This window comes from Xyrauchen texanus, chromosome 25, assembly GCF_025860055.1.
Source record: "Xyrauchen texanus isolate HMW12.3.18 chromosome 25, RBS_HiC_50CHRs, whole genome shotgun sequence".
Lineage (NCBI taxonomy): Eukaryota > Metazoa > Chordata > Actinopteri > Cypriniformes > Catostomidae > Xyrauchen > Xyrauchen texanus.
The window spans coordinates 27,059,783-27,077,971 of record NC_068300.1 but is presented as its reverse complement, the minus strand read 5'-3'; the positions used below and the strand labels follow the sequence as shown (position 1 = coordinate 27,077,971).

The window sequence follows — 18,189 nt, the reverse complement described above, 5'->3', positions numbered from 1 at the left end:
CTGACATCTACTGGCGGATTTACTCCACTACGATTATACAAGGAAGAGAAAAAAACCTGGGAATGACAAAACAAGCCATTTGAAGTAATGCTTTATTGATATACAAACATACATGAGAAGTATTACACCACTGTTGTTTTAAAAGAAACAATCAGAGCCTTTATTTCTGGACAGCAAGACTGAGATACCTAATTTAAAGCTATGGTGCCTGTTCCCCAAACAACAACCTACCCCTATAATTTGTGTGCGTACTAGTTAAAATAATAATAATAAAGATATTTAATAAATGTTCCTGCTCTCTGAATGTTTTAACAACAGGAGTATCCGCTTATTTAGTATGATGGCATAACACGTGAATTCCTATAGAAGGTTATGTCAAGCAGCTCTGTGTAGATGTAATCCTCTTCATCTGTCAGTCAAATGTACAAAATGCCTCACATCTCACCCAGTCAAACATGTAATCATTGTGTAATATACTGAAACAAGGCCACCCAATGACACACATTAAAGTGTATGCAATAACAGGATAAACATAAAAAAAAAAGAAGGGGAAAAAAGTTACCATTTACCAATAGTGAAATATACTCCAATACATTCTGATGTGTTAGTTTTGGTGCATGAAACATTTTGACACCAAAATGTCTATGGCATCTGCAGAGTTGAGGAGTAACAGAATACATGTAATGGGATTACATATTTAAAGTACAAAATATAAGTAACTGTATTCCACTACAGTTACATTGAAAAAGTATGTTGATTACTGAAGAGATTACTTTGCATTTTATTGTCATTTGATTAATTTAATATTTAGTCCTTTCAGATGGAAAAATGTCTCCATATAAATGATGTGATCCAAAGTGCATTTGAACAGCAGTGAAACACTTTCTTATGATGTGTTACATTCATACGAGCAGACAGAGAAGTAAGTTTGAAGTTTGGAGCAGAAGAAATAGAAATAAACCTTGTGTAAATTGTCAGCTTTACGCTAAGCTAAAATGCTATTTCTAGCCATTTTACATGCACATGTTACCAAACACAATCATATTTTTATTATCAAGAAACTTCACATTGGATCATAATTTCTTTTAACTAGTAAAACTTTGATATTAGGGCAAAAATCATATTCTTGATTATAATTTATGTATTGTTTCCCTGTAAAACATCAAAAAATCCGTAAAACAAGATAATTTTGATTAATCTTGTTTTAAAAGCAACACTGCATAAGATATTTAGGTTTTTCAGAGAAGGTATTTTTAACATGTATTTTGTCTTTCTGTACTGGCAGACTTTTTATAGTCAAAACAAGTGAAAAAATCTACCAGTGCTGAAGAAGTAATCCAAAGTATTTGTAATACGTTACTGACCTTGTGTAATCTAACTAAATATGTTACAAATGACATTTTACAGCATATATTCTGTAATCTGTAGTGGAATACATTTCAAAAGTAACCCTCCCAAACCTGGGCATCTGCTAACTGGCATACATAGCATGGCACAAATCGAAGGCAAGCAATTTCTGACAAGCACAGCATAAATAAAACATTCTCATCCATTTGAAATTTCAATTGAACAAGAGCAAGAAAGAGCAAAGGTACAAAGAGAATAAAGAGAAAACAAACTACTAGATGTATAGTTTTCTAGAAAGAAAAAAAAGTTTGATCACTTTGAGTGTGTAAGGCAGACTGAGAAGATCAGACATTCACAAGTGTACAGTAAAGCATTAATTCACATTGTACTAAGAGTAGAAAATAACTCAACCGAACGTTCAGCAGCATAGAAAATTGCAGCATTTGTTATCTAATGTTATCTAATATCCTCCCCCTTTTAGATTAACATCTTGCAACCTTATTTTTACCATTCTACTATCTGATGAATGCTGCTTGGCAGTAACGTTTAAATAGTTATTTATATTCCTATATCGATAAAAGTTATGTAAAAACTTTATGCAGAGCAGTGTAAAATAGTTTATAATATAAAATGATTCAAACATTTTTTTTTGTACAACCTGTAATGATTTCATGGCACAGAACCTGTAGGGTGTGTTTTTAATGGTGCGATCAGGCAAGCACATGCTAGCAGTAGGTGGAGGGGTGTCAGAGGAAGAAGGGATAAAATAATTAAGAGAGAAACGGAGGGAGAGAGAACTGAAGTGTGGGTGTAGTCAGGATTCATAAAGAAATAATATGAGTGTTTAAGTCAGGAGGGTGGGCTCTCAGAACGGAGCGTTGTCCTGCACTGAGTTCGACTCATTGGGAGAGTGGGCGCTTTCACCATTGGCTCTCCCTCCAACCACCTTTTCCTGAGAACAAGGAAACACAAACAGAGAAAGATCAGGGAATTTGCAAGACAACAGCAATGACAAATCCAGATATAGGTAAAGTTAAGCCTTACCTTGATGTTTCCGACTTTGTCCTCAAATGATTTAAAGGCTGGAGAGTTCCTATAAAACAAAACACACATTATACCCCATGGTCACAATGGAGGGAACATTGCAACTTAGACACAATTAATAGAAATGGGACGATATTGTTATCTTATGATTCGGATCAATGTACGGATATGTGGTTCATGATCCGATATAATCTCGATTCGATATGACACTTAAAAGGATAGTCGACCCAAAAATGAAAATTCTCTCATCATTTACTCTCCCTCATGCCATCCCAGACATGTATGACTTTCTTTCTTCTGCAGAACACAAATGAAGATTTTTAGAAAAGTATCTAATCTCTGAAGGTTCATACAATGCAAGTGCATGGTGACCAGACCTTTGAAGCTCCACAAATCACATAAAGGCAGCATAAAAGTTATCCATGAGACTCCAGTGGTTTATGTCTGCTGAAGTGATGCAATCAGTTTGGGTGAGAAACAGATCAATATTTCAATCTTTTGTACAATAAATCTTCACTTTAATTTTCAGAATGTGAAAGTAAAAGTGGAGATTTATTGTAAAAAGGTCTTAAATATTTAACTATTTCTCACCAACACCTATTTTAATAGTTTCTAACGACAGATTTAACCACTTGAGTGACATGGATTACTTTTATGCTGCCTTTATTAGTTATTATATACATTAGTTCAGTGTAGTCTCATGTTGCGCCATGATACTGGAGGAACATTGTTTCCTTTCACTGTGTACTGTTCTAACGGTATATGGTTGAAATGACAATAAAAGCCACTTGACTTGACTTGACACTATGATTTTTGGAGCTTCAAAGTTCTGGCCACTATTCACTTACATTATAGGGACCTACAGAGCGGAGATATTCTTCTAAAAATCGTATTTGTGTTCAGCAAAAGGAAGAAAGTCATACACGTCTGGGATGGCATAAATGAGAGAATTGACATTTTGGGGTGAACTATTCCTTTAATTGACAAAGTATGACAGAATTTGTTTAATTTTTTAGAATTTCTTTTGAGGAAAATGTGTTTTATTTTTTCTCATCAGAATAAAGTTGTTTAATACACAATATAAATGCAAAATTCAAATAAGTGTTTCCAATATATCTTTCTCTATAATAAAAGATCACAAACCAATAAACCTTCAAAAATAATTATATTTCTGCAGATCAGGCGCAGGACATTCTTATAATAAAATTTTTCCATGTGAAACAATTCTACATTCTATCAATTAATATTATGTTACGAGATTATTTAAATAGTTATGATATGAGCAGTCACTGTTATTTGTATAGCACTAAAATAGTACTGTCTCCATAACGCATTTCCATAATGCAGGCCTACTAAGTTCGAAGGTTGCCTGTATAATTTAAAGCATTAGCTGGAAATAATTAATTTCATATGCAAGCAAAACGAACATTATAAATGAAATATACCTAAATTAATCAGAATCAAATCAAACCGAGAGCTTGCCATTTGGAACTGAATCAAATTGGGAAATCGGTGTCAATACACAGCCTTAATGCCTTCTCACTTTTACAGAGCTTTACACAAGGACTCACTCAAGCAATTCATATTTTTCTATTAAAAAGGTTCTTGAAACATTTAACACTGCATTACATTTAAATGTATTCATTTAGAAGACACTTCTATCCAAAGTTACTTACAAATGAGGAATGCTACAACAAAAGTAAGTGCATCCCAATGACAAGCTATAATATCTTAAATGCCCAGTGAATTAGCAGCAGTCTACCCTAATACTTTACCTCATTGCTGGCATACTTATTGAATGGCGAATTGAGTAGTTGCTACTTCGAAAGCATTAAAGAGAAAAAAAAGAGATGTGCATGTTAGCAAGCACGCAGGACAGCACATAATGCAGAGCGTTCAGTTGGGTTACACCAGACACTGATGTTAATATATCTGTGATATTTTCAAACAATATACCACAACACTTAACAGAAAGGTGCTTCAGTCTCTCATCTTTAAATCACACCATCATGCAAAAGCAAGTAGGAATACAAATATGCAGGATTTTCAAGATAAAACAACAATTATAATTAAATTATATCCAAAATATAATACAGCATTATCCAAAATGATATTGGCTTGGTATTAAAACAGAGCTATAAATATGAAGAGCAGGGTTCTACTTCTGTTTTGATTATTTAATGAGTACAATTATGACATGAATCATTCTTACCCAAAGGAGTTAGAGAAAGGGAGAGCTCTGTAGACCAAGCAGAGGCAGCAATTAAAAAGAAAAGGGGGATACAAAATCAATCAGGTTGGGCGTTAGGCATCAGGCATGACCAAAGCAAGCAGAAAGAACAAAATATGCAATGTGTTTTCCATAACGAGTGATTAATAATGAGGTGCATCCACTGGTTTATAAGACTATCACACTTCAAAATAAACTCATTTTGATGTTTAAGAATTATGATGTTAATTGACATATACAACGAGTTCAAATGCCAATGTGATGTAATTTGTGATGATTTCTAAAGAATGAAGAATGGGGTTTGGAAGGACTGAGCAGTGGAGCTTTTTCAGATAAAAGCAGCACTGGATCTTTTGATCTGTTCAAATAAGCTATTATGTAATGGAGACTGACTCATGGAGCAGCTAATGATTTTGATTCTGATGGTTGATACAGGCCCTCTGAGAACACACTATGAAAAGATCATGCAGACCAAACTAAGAAAACATTTAGAGCAGTGGTTCTCAACTGGTTTAGCTTCAGACCCAAATTTTATATCAGACATTAAACAATTTTGGTAAAGTGTTTGGTCATCAGTTAATTCATAGAACAAAAAAATTATCTGAAAAATCAAACACTGAAATTATGTAAAAGAAATTACCACAAACTGCATATATAATGTTAACTTCTTGTGGTTAGACTTTTTTTTTAAACAATTTGTATTTTAATATTTATAGATTGGCCTTACTGTAACTGCAATTCCAACATTATTCCACTAATGCTGTCGACTGAGTTTAACTTGAATGGAAACCAGAATATTAACTTATTTTTATTGTTGCACAATGATGCCTCCAAGCAACATATCTAAAATGTATATATTCAATTATTATTTTTCTAATTTTGTTTTTGATTTTAAATGAGGTCAATTTTACTCTACTCACTGATTTCATAATACGTACAGTAGAGGGTTAAATGGTTTGATCTCATGCGTTTACATGGACACCAGAAAGTGACTCGTTGCGAAAGAGATTTATTGTGATAGTGGCAGTCCTGTTTACATGCATTGTATAAGCAGCATATAATTGTCTACTGTATATATGCGGTAAGTAAGCAGCTTTCACTACAGCAACCTAATTCCCTGTGACGCTTATGTAAATAAAATAAATAAACATGGTATCTGAGGACTGAGCTATTTTATTTGACATTTCTTCACTTTCTTTTCAGATATTCCAGAGTTGTTCACAACCTGCAGCAGAATTCCGCTGGTGTAGTGGAATTCTGTATAGAATAGTATAGAGTATAGTGGCGCTTCCCTCTTACGTAAAACTCTAGGATTCCCCCAATGTATGAGCACATACAGAAATGTTGAGTTTTTTTCTCTCTATCACCTTCAATTCCAATATACAGTTCTGAAAGGCATGGAACACCTCAACGCAGCTTCAAAAATCTTGTTAAAAAAAGCTTCAAAAGCTTGTAATAAATGCTCTGTTTGCTTTATCTCCCTAAGATCATTCCACTAGATGGTAGCAAACAAAAAAAAAAAAAAGATTTTTCTATCACAACATACAGATCTGAAAAACAGGTGGTGCCCTAAATAAACTATGATTTGTTCAAACAAAACTTCTGTTTACAATACTTTTTTTTTTGCTGAACTGGATTTTTGTGTTTGAGTGTATGTGTGTGTGAATGTAATTTTGAGTATGATTGTTACTTATAAATGTTGACCTTTTCTAAAATTTTATGGTGAGGCTTCTCAAAAAAGACAGGATGTCTGTGGGAGGAATTTGGGGCTCCCCCTGCCTTTCAGATCTGTATATTGTGATATAAGATGATAGAGGAAAAATATATTTTTCTAGTGTCAGCTTGCATCTAGATGAACGATTTAAGACTAAAGTGTAGAGAAAAAAAGCAAAAAAAACCTTTAATACAAGCATTTGAAAATGTAACATAAAAAAGGGGAGATTTTACCCTTAAGGACAACTTGACAGTTAAGACCAAGGAGGGGATAACTCCTTTTTATGGCATAAGGAAATCGGTGTTCTCGTTTACATGATGTTTTTAGAATGCCGCTTTCTGCAAAAACCCTGGAATAAACCGTTTTAATAAGTGCATGTAAACATGGTCATTGGCAGCCAATAATTCACTGCACAAAACACATTGTGGTCAGCATTAATCATGTTTATCTTCATGGCAGGTGGAGCTGTATTTAATTTAGCCTAGTTTTTCCTGGTTTCACAGGATGAGGGCATGTTAAGCAACCTGCCCATGCTGTCATTGCCAGATAAATATGCATGAAACTTCCATAAGGTTTGACTGGACTTCAATAACATAAAAAAAAAACATATGAGAAGTTGTTAAGCCTATTTATTTGGCTATCCTAACTATGCACAACTATATGGCAAGTTGCATTTTATAATTCACATTTAGCATTGATTTTTCAGCAATGCTGTCCGTGACTATCAGAACAGTTCTTTGGCCCATTTTTGAGTCATGACACAAGATCCACTGATCTGAAGCATCAGGCAAAACAGGCCTCAATCATAGCACTCATTTTCTTCAGACTTTTGTTTGTGTTAGAGGTGGGGAAGAAAGTTAAATAAAGGTGTGCAAATAATAGTATGAGAAAGAGGGAAGAAAAAGCTGTACAGTGAATCATAACTTGGAACATGCTTCTGTTTAATCATATGCTGACTAAAACTGCCAAATGCAGACGAAGGCAGAAGTGGTTTCGCTAAGTGTCATTGGACTGCATTAACACATGTTACAGTTAATCAGTTTAGAGTGATGGACGAATTGAGGATAGCAAAGGAGTGGATCAAGAAACAAAAATATGGGATGTTTAAAAGTCACAGTCATGAAACAGACAAAATCACAGGCACGTGATGCAGAATAACACACACACACACACGCACACACATACACGTCGTGCGCGTACACACACACACACACACACACACACACACACACACACACACACACAAAAGGCTGTTTAAGATAAATCATGTGCAATAGCGATAAAATGACACACCAATGACTGAGTAAGACAAAACAAATGCACATTAACGAACAGCTATGATTTAATAATATCCATGTTACCCAGGAAAAAGTGAATAAAAAAGCGAATAAAAACAAAAGACAAGTTAATAAGCATTAGCAGGCAGGTTAATAGATAAGACTGATTATCTAACTCTGGCAGTCATAACTGTGTTGTTTTATTTTTTATTATTTTTTCTCCCCAATTTGGAATGCCCAATTCCCATTATTTAGTAGGTTCTCCTGGTGGCGTAGTTACTCACCTCAATCCGGGTGGCGGAGGACAATTCTCAGTTGCCTCCATTTCTGAGACCATCAATCTGCAGGTGGCTCATTGTGCGTGACACCGTGGAGACTCACAGCATGTGGAGGCTCTCCACGATCCACGCACTACTTACCACATGCCCCACTGAGAGAGAAAACCACTAAATCGCAACCCCGAGGAGGTTACCCCATGTGATTAACCTCCCTAGCAACTGGGCCAATTTGGTTGCTTAGGAGATCTGGCTGGAGTCACTCAGCACACCCTGGATTCGAACTCGCAACTCCAGGGGTGGTAGTCAGAGTCGATACTCATGGAGCATCCCAGGCCGCCTGGTGTTAACTGTGTTAAGATATCTTGTGAATTATTTACAGCTGCTTTGGCAATTGATGCTTCTTATCTTTATAGGTAACAGCAATTTCGATTTAGAATTAATTGTATTGCTTCAATTGAACTATGACATAAATTTCCGACACACTGGGTGGTTAAAAAAATTCCAGGGGGCAAATATTGCCCTGTTATGTATTTGTATTTATTTCTATATATATATATAGAAAGAAAAAACTTAAATAAACTTAAATTAACTGCTGCAGAGTCAAACTTGTAATTTTCAGACAGAATAAGAAAGACAGGAAGAATGGAGATTGGCATTTTGACTCCATTGTTACCTCATGTCTCCCAGTTTCCTGCTGATGGCTGTGCCCACGGTGGTGAGGGCAGCCGAGGTCTTCTGTCCAGCCTGAGACAGTGTTTCCTGAGTCTTTTTATAACTTGAAGAGGAAGAGAGCAGAGAGAAAGAGAATGCGGGAGAGAGAGAAAAATAAAGAGGTGTCATGAGAATTCACTAATGTCCATTAACCTATAAAGACCCTTTTAGACGTGAGTGAAACAGTTCAACCAAGGGGTTAGTCACACCCACTTTGACCTGTAAATTTAAAATATAATTGTTAGTCACAATTAAGATAGTCTCTAAATATATATATATAGAGAGAGTAAGCATACCATATTCACAACAACATCTCCACCAATTGCACTTCACACACACAACAGAAGAAACTGCAGCTGCAATATAACCATTAATTTTCATTCACCTCTACAGCACTAATAATCAACAAAATAGACCCAATTTTCCAAAAGTCCAAAATATAGCAAGCCACCATGAAGCATCTGCCCCCTACATGGTGTTAAAATAGATAGTTTACCCAAAAATGAAAATTGTTTCATCATTTACTCCAAACACATATTAATTTCTTTCTCTACTATCCCTTTAACGAGGAAACAAAGAAACAAATAGAGACACAAACACGTAAAAAAGAAAGCAACCTTTAAAATAAACAAAATGAACAAAGAATGAAAAAACTCACACTTCAGAGCTGGTAATGTCATCCAGAGTGGCTGAAGCTGAAAGATATCTACAAATGAACAGGGTAATACATTCAAATCTCCACTCTCACCAAGAAGATATGCACGCAGATAAACACAACTTAAAGAAGAAAAAAAAACGCATACAGTTATGGAATTCAGATCCCACCACACAAGCAGAACTTAAACAAGGCCGGGTTGTACAGCCAGCAAAACAATACAAGATTAATTTGCACAGAACCCTTACAGTAGACACAAACTTCAGGGATATTGTTTGCAAAACTCATGTGCTCAGTTTAAATATGGAAGTACATTTGGAAGGAGCTTTCAAGCACTAAAAGTCACAGAAAGACTAAGATACTGCTCAATATACACCCATGTTATAAAATAATTAAAAAAACGTGTGGGTTAATGGTGAAAACAAGTAGCATGTAAGCGCAGAGGATATTGGAAAGTAAACCTTAATGTAATATTCATGACTGCAGTAAGTGTACAAAACTGCAAACAGCATTTTCACTTGGTTGACTGGTCCATTGCCAACAAAGCAATCATTCATCTGCAAGAAAACACTTTTCTTACACAAACAAAATTGAATGGCCTTTCTTTAGACATCTGTCTGTTGGTTTGATTGCACATTTGAGATTGTGTGTGAAGACGGAAGAGGAAACTCTCACACTCTCATGATACTGCAGCCTGTCTGACAAGTTCAGGTCTAAACCTATATTCATACATCTAAACCTATACCTAAAGAATGAGAGACACATTAAAAAAACAGAATGAATGTTATGATACATTCACATCATAGCGTTCATGTTTTTGTGGAACAAGTAATTACAATTTGGAAGCTCTGGGTTCTCTCACCTCTCATCTTTTAATCATTAATCTTACATTTGAGTCAATATCCTTTAGTTTTAAATATCGCCCACCAACATCTACTCAGTTAATAGATGACTTGTATTACATTAAGATAACAAATATTGGAGTAATATTCATGCTGTATATAACTAAAGAACTGGCTCCCCCAGCTGAGCCTGGTTTCTCCCAAGGCTTTTTTTCTCCATTACCGAACATCTTATGGAGTTTTGATTCTTTGCCACAGTCACCTTGCCTGGCTCACAGGGGGCATACAGACAAATAATTTTAAAAGCATGACTTTCAATCATGTTTTCATTAGAACTGCTCCATGAGGACTTGAGGCACTACAGACAATACAGCATAGTTTTCTGTTCCAGCATCAATTTCTGAAAAGCTGCTTTGACACTATGTGTGTTGCAAAAAGTACTATACAAATAAAAATGACTTGATTGAACTATTGTGACATCATGCAAAAAAACGAATAAACAACCAAGCTGGCAGTGGCTTCAAGAGTTCAAAGCTGTTAAGGCGTGCTCACACAAGTGGCATGTGGTGAGCGAAGGCGAGCAAGCATTTTCAATTCAATTTCAAAAGCGTTGAGGGTGGATGAGAGTGTCAAAAAGTTGAGCAATGCTCTTTTTACGCAAATGAGGAGCGGAAAACACTGGGTGCCAGCCAATTACTATGTGCTAAAGTGGTGATGCCTGTCATAAGCCCTTCAAAATATGCCTAAAATGCTGGAGTTTCTGCTGGATTCCGTGCCTTAATAAAATTATTATGTTTATTTCAGACTTGAAACAAATGAAGATTGCACGCATTCATTGTGGCAATACTGTGGCTGGGTAAGCAAGTGTAATAAATCAACACCGTTTACATACTTTGGGCATTCGGAAATTAAGCTGGCATCTTTCCAACTGTAATTGTGCATAGGAGATTATTTTATTGCTTGTGTACTGAAAACAATGATAGACACTCACTTTACATATAACGAATATGTCCAAAAGCTACAGCTCTCTAGCATTGAGAGCGATGTTGAGTGGATTTCTTCCGCACCAGTGGACACGTACCGTTAACTTTGCGTGCTGAAATTCCATGGGTGAAATACAGTCATTTCAATGGGAATCCGCTCAATCACAAACTTTTATCTCAAACTTTGACAGGCGAATTTGCTGTGTTGACCAATAGGAAGTTGCTTGGTTTGGCAGTGACCTCTGTGTGGGCAGTGCTTCATACACAGCTACACTGAATATTCACAATGGATAAGGATATCATTTTAGTGGTGAGTTTCTTTTAAACTTCACGCTCCCAGAGTATAAAGTGCAGCATTATAAAGAGGCTAGGCAACAAAAGTTTTGCTGGTTTCGCACACGCTCAACGTCCGCCCAAGCTTAATTCGCCCGTGGAATTTTGCCATGTAAAGGCAAATAATGCTGCACATTTAGTCTTATATTTCTGTTTGATATGTAATTTTATTATAGCCAGTATCACTTAATGCACTATCTTTGTTCTTAAAAAATTTGCAATGGCAAAGAGAGATTATATCTCTTATATGAATGAACGTTATATTTATATAGCACTTTTCTGACACTACACTCAAAGCGCTTTACACCATGAACAGAGGACTCTCCTCAACCACCACCAGTGTGCAGAATCAAAGCTGGATGATGCAATGGCAGCCATAGTGCGCTAATATGCTCACCACACACCAGCTATTGGTTTAGCTTGTTAGGAGTTAATAAATTAGCTTAGTGTGCTCATTTGATGTGAAATGTTCAATACACAAGCTAGATTTGATGCACTGTCAATCTTATTGAAATGTGGTCAGCATGGCAGAGAAACCAAAGCAGTTTCCTCCTGAAACACACCATTTGATGGTGAGATGTCAAGGGTGAGTTCTGGATTGTGAAATGCTCCACCATCCTCTGTCTGGAGTGTAGGTGAGAGGAATTCATGCATTAACAGCAAATCTGGATACATGCCAATGCGGTCAAACACTCACATATCACACTCTGTAACCTTCTCATTCCACTGGCCCAGCTTCTCTGCCACTGTGGCATAGCTAAAAAACACAGACATGGATATGTGCTGCTTCAAGCAGAGCTGAATGGGCCGTGCAAAAGCAAAGCATGGCATTACTGCATTATCTTCATAATGATCATGACCTATCTACTCTGACTGACAACAGACCAATAACTTCATTACAGACTAAGTAATGTTAGACTGACACATCGGCCAATATTTTAATTGACCATTTTTTAAGATTATCGGACAATAACTGCGCCTAAATGTTCGATTGCCAGATGTGGTCATTCTGCCTATTGTAAGTTCAAATAGCCTTGTCAACATCTAAAAAAAAAAATTCAAATACTTTTTGGTAAAAATAAATCTACACTCTGCTGTAGCTCGCAAGAAATTCAATATTTATTAAAACTTTGCAATCATTCAGTCTTGTGACCTTAATCAGGCATTAAAAAAAAGATTGCATAACCAAAATGTTGTTTCAATTAATATTGGAATTTGAGTAATTATTGTGTATAATAAGCGTTCATCTAAGTGTAGTAATTTTGTGTACATCTAATTTGCTATCATTAAATTGTGTTATATATCTGCATTATATTAATATAATATTTTAATGCTTGGAAGCAGTTTAAATCTGTTATCTAACATGCATTTGGTCAACGTCTTTAAATGTTGATTTGAAACAACACTTATCTACTTGAAAAAAAAGGCAAACATCTGTTGTTTCGGTCTAAAATCCAGAAAAGTTGCACTCTAAACAAATGGACATGAGCTAAACAGATCGAAACAAAATGAGTGATTCATGGTTGAGTTGGACCACAATACTCCCACAGTGGCCTTTGAAACTCAACTGCCATTTGTCAACTGATAAAACAATTACACTGAAGGACATGCAATTGAAAGCTTAGATGCCTGACTATAATATATACAGAGAACAATGGTTATCTCCACTCCCTGGCTTTTTCTAATGCTTTCCAGTAGTCAAGTAAAATTTTACAGAATAATACAAGTGGACAAGTCTTTATATGAAAGCTGATTTCCAGTGGCATAAAGCGAGAGGAATGCGTGCGAGCTGGTGGAGAGCACGCTGAAGGCTGGAGAGTATGAGCTAGAAAGGTTTCAGTGAGGAAAAAACAAGAATTCCTCCACTGATGGCATCAGCTAACAGCTTGCAGTTACAGGATCTGCCACAGTACCAAGTCAATACCCATTTATCCTGCCACTTCAATAAACATCTCTCAATTCTAAAGCACCGGAATGGATTTAACGATGTTATACAACACTGCCAGTGTAGTGAGGTGCATGTGCAGGATCTATAATAGGGCTCAGGGTTTGGCTTTGTATGTGGCAATCCAGAAGACTGTACCTGTTCCTCCTGGGCTTGAGTAAGCGAGTGGGACATGTAGAGAGCAGGCATACTTACGCATTTGAGGTCTGGACGTCCTGCCAGCTTTTGGTGATGTTCTGTTTGAGCTCACTTAGGGTGCTGAGGCCCAGTTTATGTTTCAGCTCCGATGCATGGCGCTCTTTAGCCGACAGAACCTGTCGCAAGGTGTGGATCTCCTCCTCAACCTGATATTAGGATATTATTGATTTTTTTAGGGATGTAAATACAAAATAAACTCTGCAAAATGAATATATGAAGGCTCTAGCTAATGACTTCAGATAATATTATTTTTTTTTTACACACTTATTCAGGATGGGAAGGCAGTGTTGGGCAGTGGCTTTTGGTTTACCTTGGTGAGCTCTAGTCTCAATTCCTCTGCCTCCTCCTCTGTAAGTCCTGGGGGGAGAGTCACTGGATTCACACCCGCTGCCCCTTTCTCCTCTGGCACATCTGAGAGCGCGTCAGTGCCCAGACCTTTATGTGGAGAGTTCAAATTGATGTCTGTAGTTTGAAAGAGAAAGAGAGAGGGTGTGTTTGTTTAGTGATACGAGTTAAATTATGTAATTTTTACGACACTAACACAACAGCAAATTCAACCAAACTGAGTTGCAAAAATAACAGTAGTTTCCAAACACATGGAAGCTCAAAGATGTGATGCTGCATAATTCATTTTCTGTCTCGTTTTGAGATAAACTAATTTGAGATAAGTTCGCTGTTCTTTTCTGCATATCACAGTGCCTTTTTTCTATCCATTCTGCATAATGCGGCAGCTCATTTTAGCTTATCGCAGCACATTCGTCCCGTTTCGCAGCCGACCCACCGGCCTGCTCGGTTCTCCAGATGGCCAGTCCTCCCATGATCGGGCCCAAAGTGCATCGGCCCACCAGGAAAATGCCCGGTATGCCAGATTACCAGTCCAGCCCTGGTTATCAGCAAAAACTCACCCTGTTGCGTCTGTTGCAGGAGCAGCTGGGAAGGTTCCGCTGTCGTTATATAGTATGAGATGTGAAATAAAAACTTCACTGATGCCTTGTGGTGTTTGTTTTTACACATGAGACTACACTCTGCATGGAGAGGAACACCTCAGATGCAGATTTAAAACATCAACAATGAAAAGGTATGTATACAGTACACATTGTCAAATTATAAAGTTATTTTTTTACTAGATGCTGCATTAGTAGAGAACAGCAGTATGTTTGACTACAAGGCTGAGAGGACGCTAACATTAAAGCTAACCTAAAGCGGTTAGAACAATGTGACAAAAATACACGCAAGTCCTACCCAAATGTCTAAATATCACGATTGTTACCATATATTACCATGTATTTGCATTACTTTATATCCAGCTGGTCGCGTTTATGCTTTCGTTAGCCATCTAAGTTCAACACACATCTGATTTCAATAAAAAAAATGTATCCTCACTGTAATTCGATGACTTCAGATCAATCACATCCTTGCGCTAAAAAAGGCTAGACAGAGCGCAACAAATACAGATTAACAGAAAGCAGGTGTCTCAATATGCGTTTAAAGTAATTTTTAATTAGACACATCATCTAAAAACAGCACCCTGCACAAGACGCTGAATAAACAAAAACAAAGGGAAATAAAAACGTTCGTGTAGCGTGCGTTTGTATTGAAAAACAAATGGATGGTTGCAAAAGCATTCGGTGTGAACAGCCCCTTACAGTTGGTGGAGGTCTTTGGCCGTTGCACCTTGCTTTCTTATAAGCATTTCTCAGATTAAGCAATGAGTTGTTTAAATGCTTTGTAAGGAAAGATGTTCAACTTGGAAATGTCTCGAGATCCTCACATTCATTCCAGTCTGTTGTGTTCTGTCTGTTTGAACAGGCCGCTCATAGTCTGTGCCGCTTCACCACAGAGTTCAGCCGAATACCACTGCTATCTGTGAATAATGCTACTCTACATAAAACTGTACTGAATAAAAAAACAAGGTGGTATTTCGCTGTTGTTATAAAGCTTGAGTCTGGAGTAATAGGAATCAGTGCAAGTGTAACACTATGTGAACTGTCTATTGAAGCGTTTTCCCCCTCATTTGACTTTTGACATAACATTTGAAAATATGGACAGACTAACACTTTTTATTTATTTATTTTATGCACATTAGTTTAAAATGAAATGCTCTTTTTTTAACAGCCAGGATAGGAATGTTCTATGCAATAATATAACAGTGCTGAATGGTTTATGTATTTATTGTGACCTCTTGTGGAATAAGGTCAATTTAAAAATCAGCTGACTTTAAAATTCAAATATTAGTTCATATATTTATTTCATTTAAAAAAGTGCAATACATTTTCATGATTCAGTCAGTACTGTTTATTTTTGTAATAAATTTCAGCACTATTTTACTCATATTTTTTCATTCAGTATCAGTTTTAAAAACCATTCGGTTTTATAATCGGTTATCGGCAAGTATTGCCCAACTTAGTTATCGATATCAGTAAAATCCACTATTGTTCGACCTTTATCACACAGTATCACTGCAGTGTGTTTAGAGTCCCACCCACACCGTACACCAACACCTACCCCAAAATCTAACCCTAACTTTACAAAAGTTAACCAAGGTTTTACTACACTAGTTTCACCATGGTATTTTGCAGTAAAATCTAAGTAACTACAAAATTAAACAGGGTTACTAACAATATTAACACTATATTACTGTTGCAACACCATGGTTAATTCCATTAGAAATATGGCTTCCACCAGATTATATGGTTATTGCAGTATTACTACAGTAAAACCATGGTTAAGTTTACCCAGATTAAACCTTTCTCACATCTCCTGACCATCACTGTGACGAAATCAATGCAAGCCCATAAAGCTTTATAATATATATATTTTTTTTTATTATAAGTAGTATTCAAAGAAAATATTAAGAGTAAAACAGGAAACAGGATGGGAAATAACACACAGCATATGTTGGCACTTCAATCTAATGGCTCAATAGAGACTCATAATATGGTATATATCTGGTCACTATAAACCTATAACCACTTTTAACTTTGTATTTAACGGTGAATTCACTTCCAGGGCAAAAGACAAAGACACAAACAGCAGATCAGGGAAGAGAAGCAGAGATTTCAGTGCAGTGACAAAATGCCTTCAATATGGCTGCAGCCTGTTGCTATGGGTAACACCAGACAGAACAGCTGGACTCATTTCAGGGCCTTCAACTTGTCATTAAAGCAGTTATGCTTTTTTTTTTGTTTTGTTTTTTACACGATAATGGTACAGAAATACATCACATTTTTACAGACGTAATTTCTTTCTTAGTCTACAGTCAATGTGGGCTTAAATAAATGTTGTCTATTGCTTTACAAAAGTGGAACTTAAATTAATGTACATAATAGGCACGTCTTAAGAAAGATTAATCAGATTAAATTATCAGTTCAAAGGTTTGAAATTGTGCCCAATTTAGGTCAGGCTGTGACAGAGCGGTCACGTGGCAGTGAGTTATGTTAATGAGAGGTGTCATCCAGTCCAGTCGCTGTCAATCTTCATGACCCTAAACTGCCCTTTTTTATTTTATCACTCTCTAAGCAAATATAACCAAAGTACTAGTTTAAGACAGTAAAATATCTCACAACACTCAATAAACTGGTTGTTTGCCAACAAGTCTTCATTCATACTTGGTTCCACATTCAGGGAGCTTCCGTTTACTTTTGTTAAAAGGAAATGGGAAAATGTTCAGGAAAGTTACAGAATATGAGGTGACAGGTCGTAATTTGATTGGGATCAACTTCTCATATGTGGCTTGCACTTAAATTAAATTAATCCAATACAAACACAAACTGCATCGTGATTGGTTCACTGCGTTACTGGCTCAGCACAGTAACCTGATCTCCTGCCCTTCTCTCCCCTTCACCATCGGACATTCTCTGCGTCTGGGGATACTGAGATTAGGCGTGCCTAGAATAACATACAATTTCGCAGGAGAGCAATTTTCTACATTATAAATATTCTTATCTTGCAACAATGTATTTTCGTGCGATGTTTTGGTTTTGTTTACCTTGATTGGCGGAATCCATATTGTCGGGAAAATGTGTTGGTTTAGATCTTCACAATTTTGTCTCGACAGTTACGCAATTCGGAGAATGAGTACCGAAATGTTCGAGCGAGGCGTAGATGCGTGCCTTCTAGTAAAACATCCCAAAATGTCGTTGTGGTGACAACCAAGGCAAGAACCCGGGTTCTACAAAGTTGGAAATCTATTCACGGACTCAAAATTCCCGGGTTAATTACTCAAAAGCGAAACGTTGTTAAAACACAGTTGACTCCTCTTTCCTACCGCTGTACGGTATACAACGAGCTGCAACCTAATTTTCATCTAAACAAGCCGTCCTCCGAGCAGGACAAACAACACTGGTCTCTACGTGCAACCGGCTGTGAGTCGAGTGCGAAGGGACCGTCTACAAAGTGCAACACCGAAAAGCGATACAACAACTTCACTTAGAGTGTCACCAAAATCACTTCACACACCAGCGGTCTACTGTTGGTAATTCTACAACACTTAGTTTAGAGAAAAATGCTTTTGCATAATTTTGGGGAATTTTAATAGGGAAAATATTCAAATGTCTTCATTTTTAATGTTTTTAAGATAAAGTGTAGTGGCAACAAATTCATGTCAAACACTACAAGACCCCTGATGGTTAT

At 36.6% G+C, this 18,189-nt stretch overlaps 1 protein-coding gene across 8 annotated transcripts; it reads right to left on the bottom strand.

Annotated features, from left to right (window-relative positions):
• Positions 1 to 75: 75 nt before the first annotated feature.
• tpd52l2b (tpd52 like 2b) lies at positions 76 to 17,916 on the bottom strand. 8 transcript variants are annotated; one of them, XM_052092228.1, is made up of 10 exons: positions 17,546 to 17,916; positions 13,868 to 14,019; positions 13,555 to 13,703; positions 12,112 to 12,171; positions 9,260 to 9,307; positions 8,564 to 8,665; positions 4,604 to 4,630; positions 4,167 to 4,211; positions 2,392 to 2,440; positions 76 to 2,299 (listed from the first exon to the last, which is right to left on the bottom strand). In XM_052092228.1, the coding sequence occupies exons 1-10, from the start codon at positions 17,562 to 17,564 to the stop codon at positions 2,213 to 2,215; spliced, it is 738 nt and encodes a 245-aa protein (XP_051948188.1). In that variant the 5' UTR covers positions 17,565 to 17,916; the 3' UTR covers positions 76 to 2,212. The 8 variants fall into 8 exon arrangements, with proteins under 8 accessions (XP_051948188.1, XP_051948189.1, XP_051948190.1 ...); XM_052092229.1 differs by lacking the exon at positions 12,112 to 12,171; XM_052092230.1 differs by lacking the exon at positions 12,112 to 12,171 and having other exon boundaries at positions 4,167 to 4,208.
• Between the last annotated feature and the right edge of the window lie 273 nt (positions 17,917 to 18,189).

Excerpts from the sequence above, each read along its gene's own strand:
- tpd52l2b (XM_052092228.1), bottom strand. Across the intron at positions 9,308-12,111 it reads AAGGTTACAGAGTGTGATAT|ATATCTTTCAGCTTCAGCCA; the intron begins GTGAGTGTTTGA and ends GTTCATTTGTAG. Across the intron at positions 4,631-8,563 it reads AGGAAACTGGGAGACATGAG|AGCTCTCCCTTTCTCTAACT; the intron begins GTAACAATGGAG and ends CTTGGTCTACAG.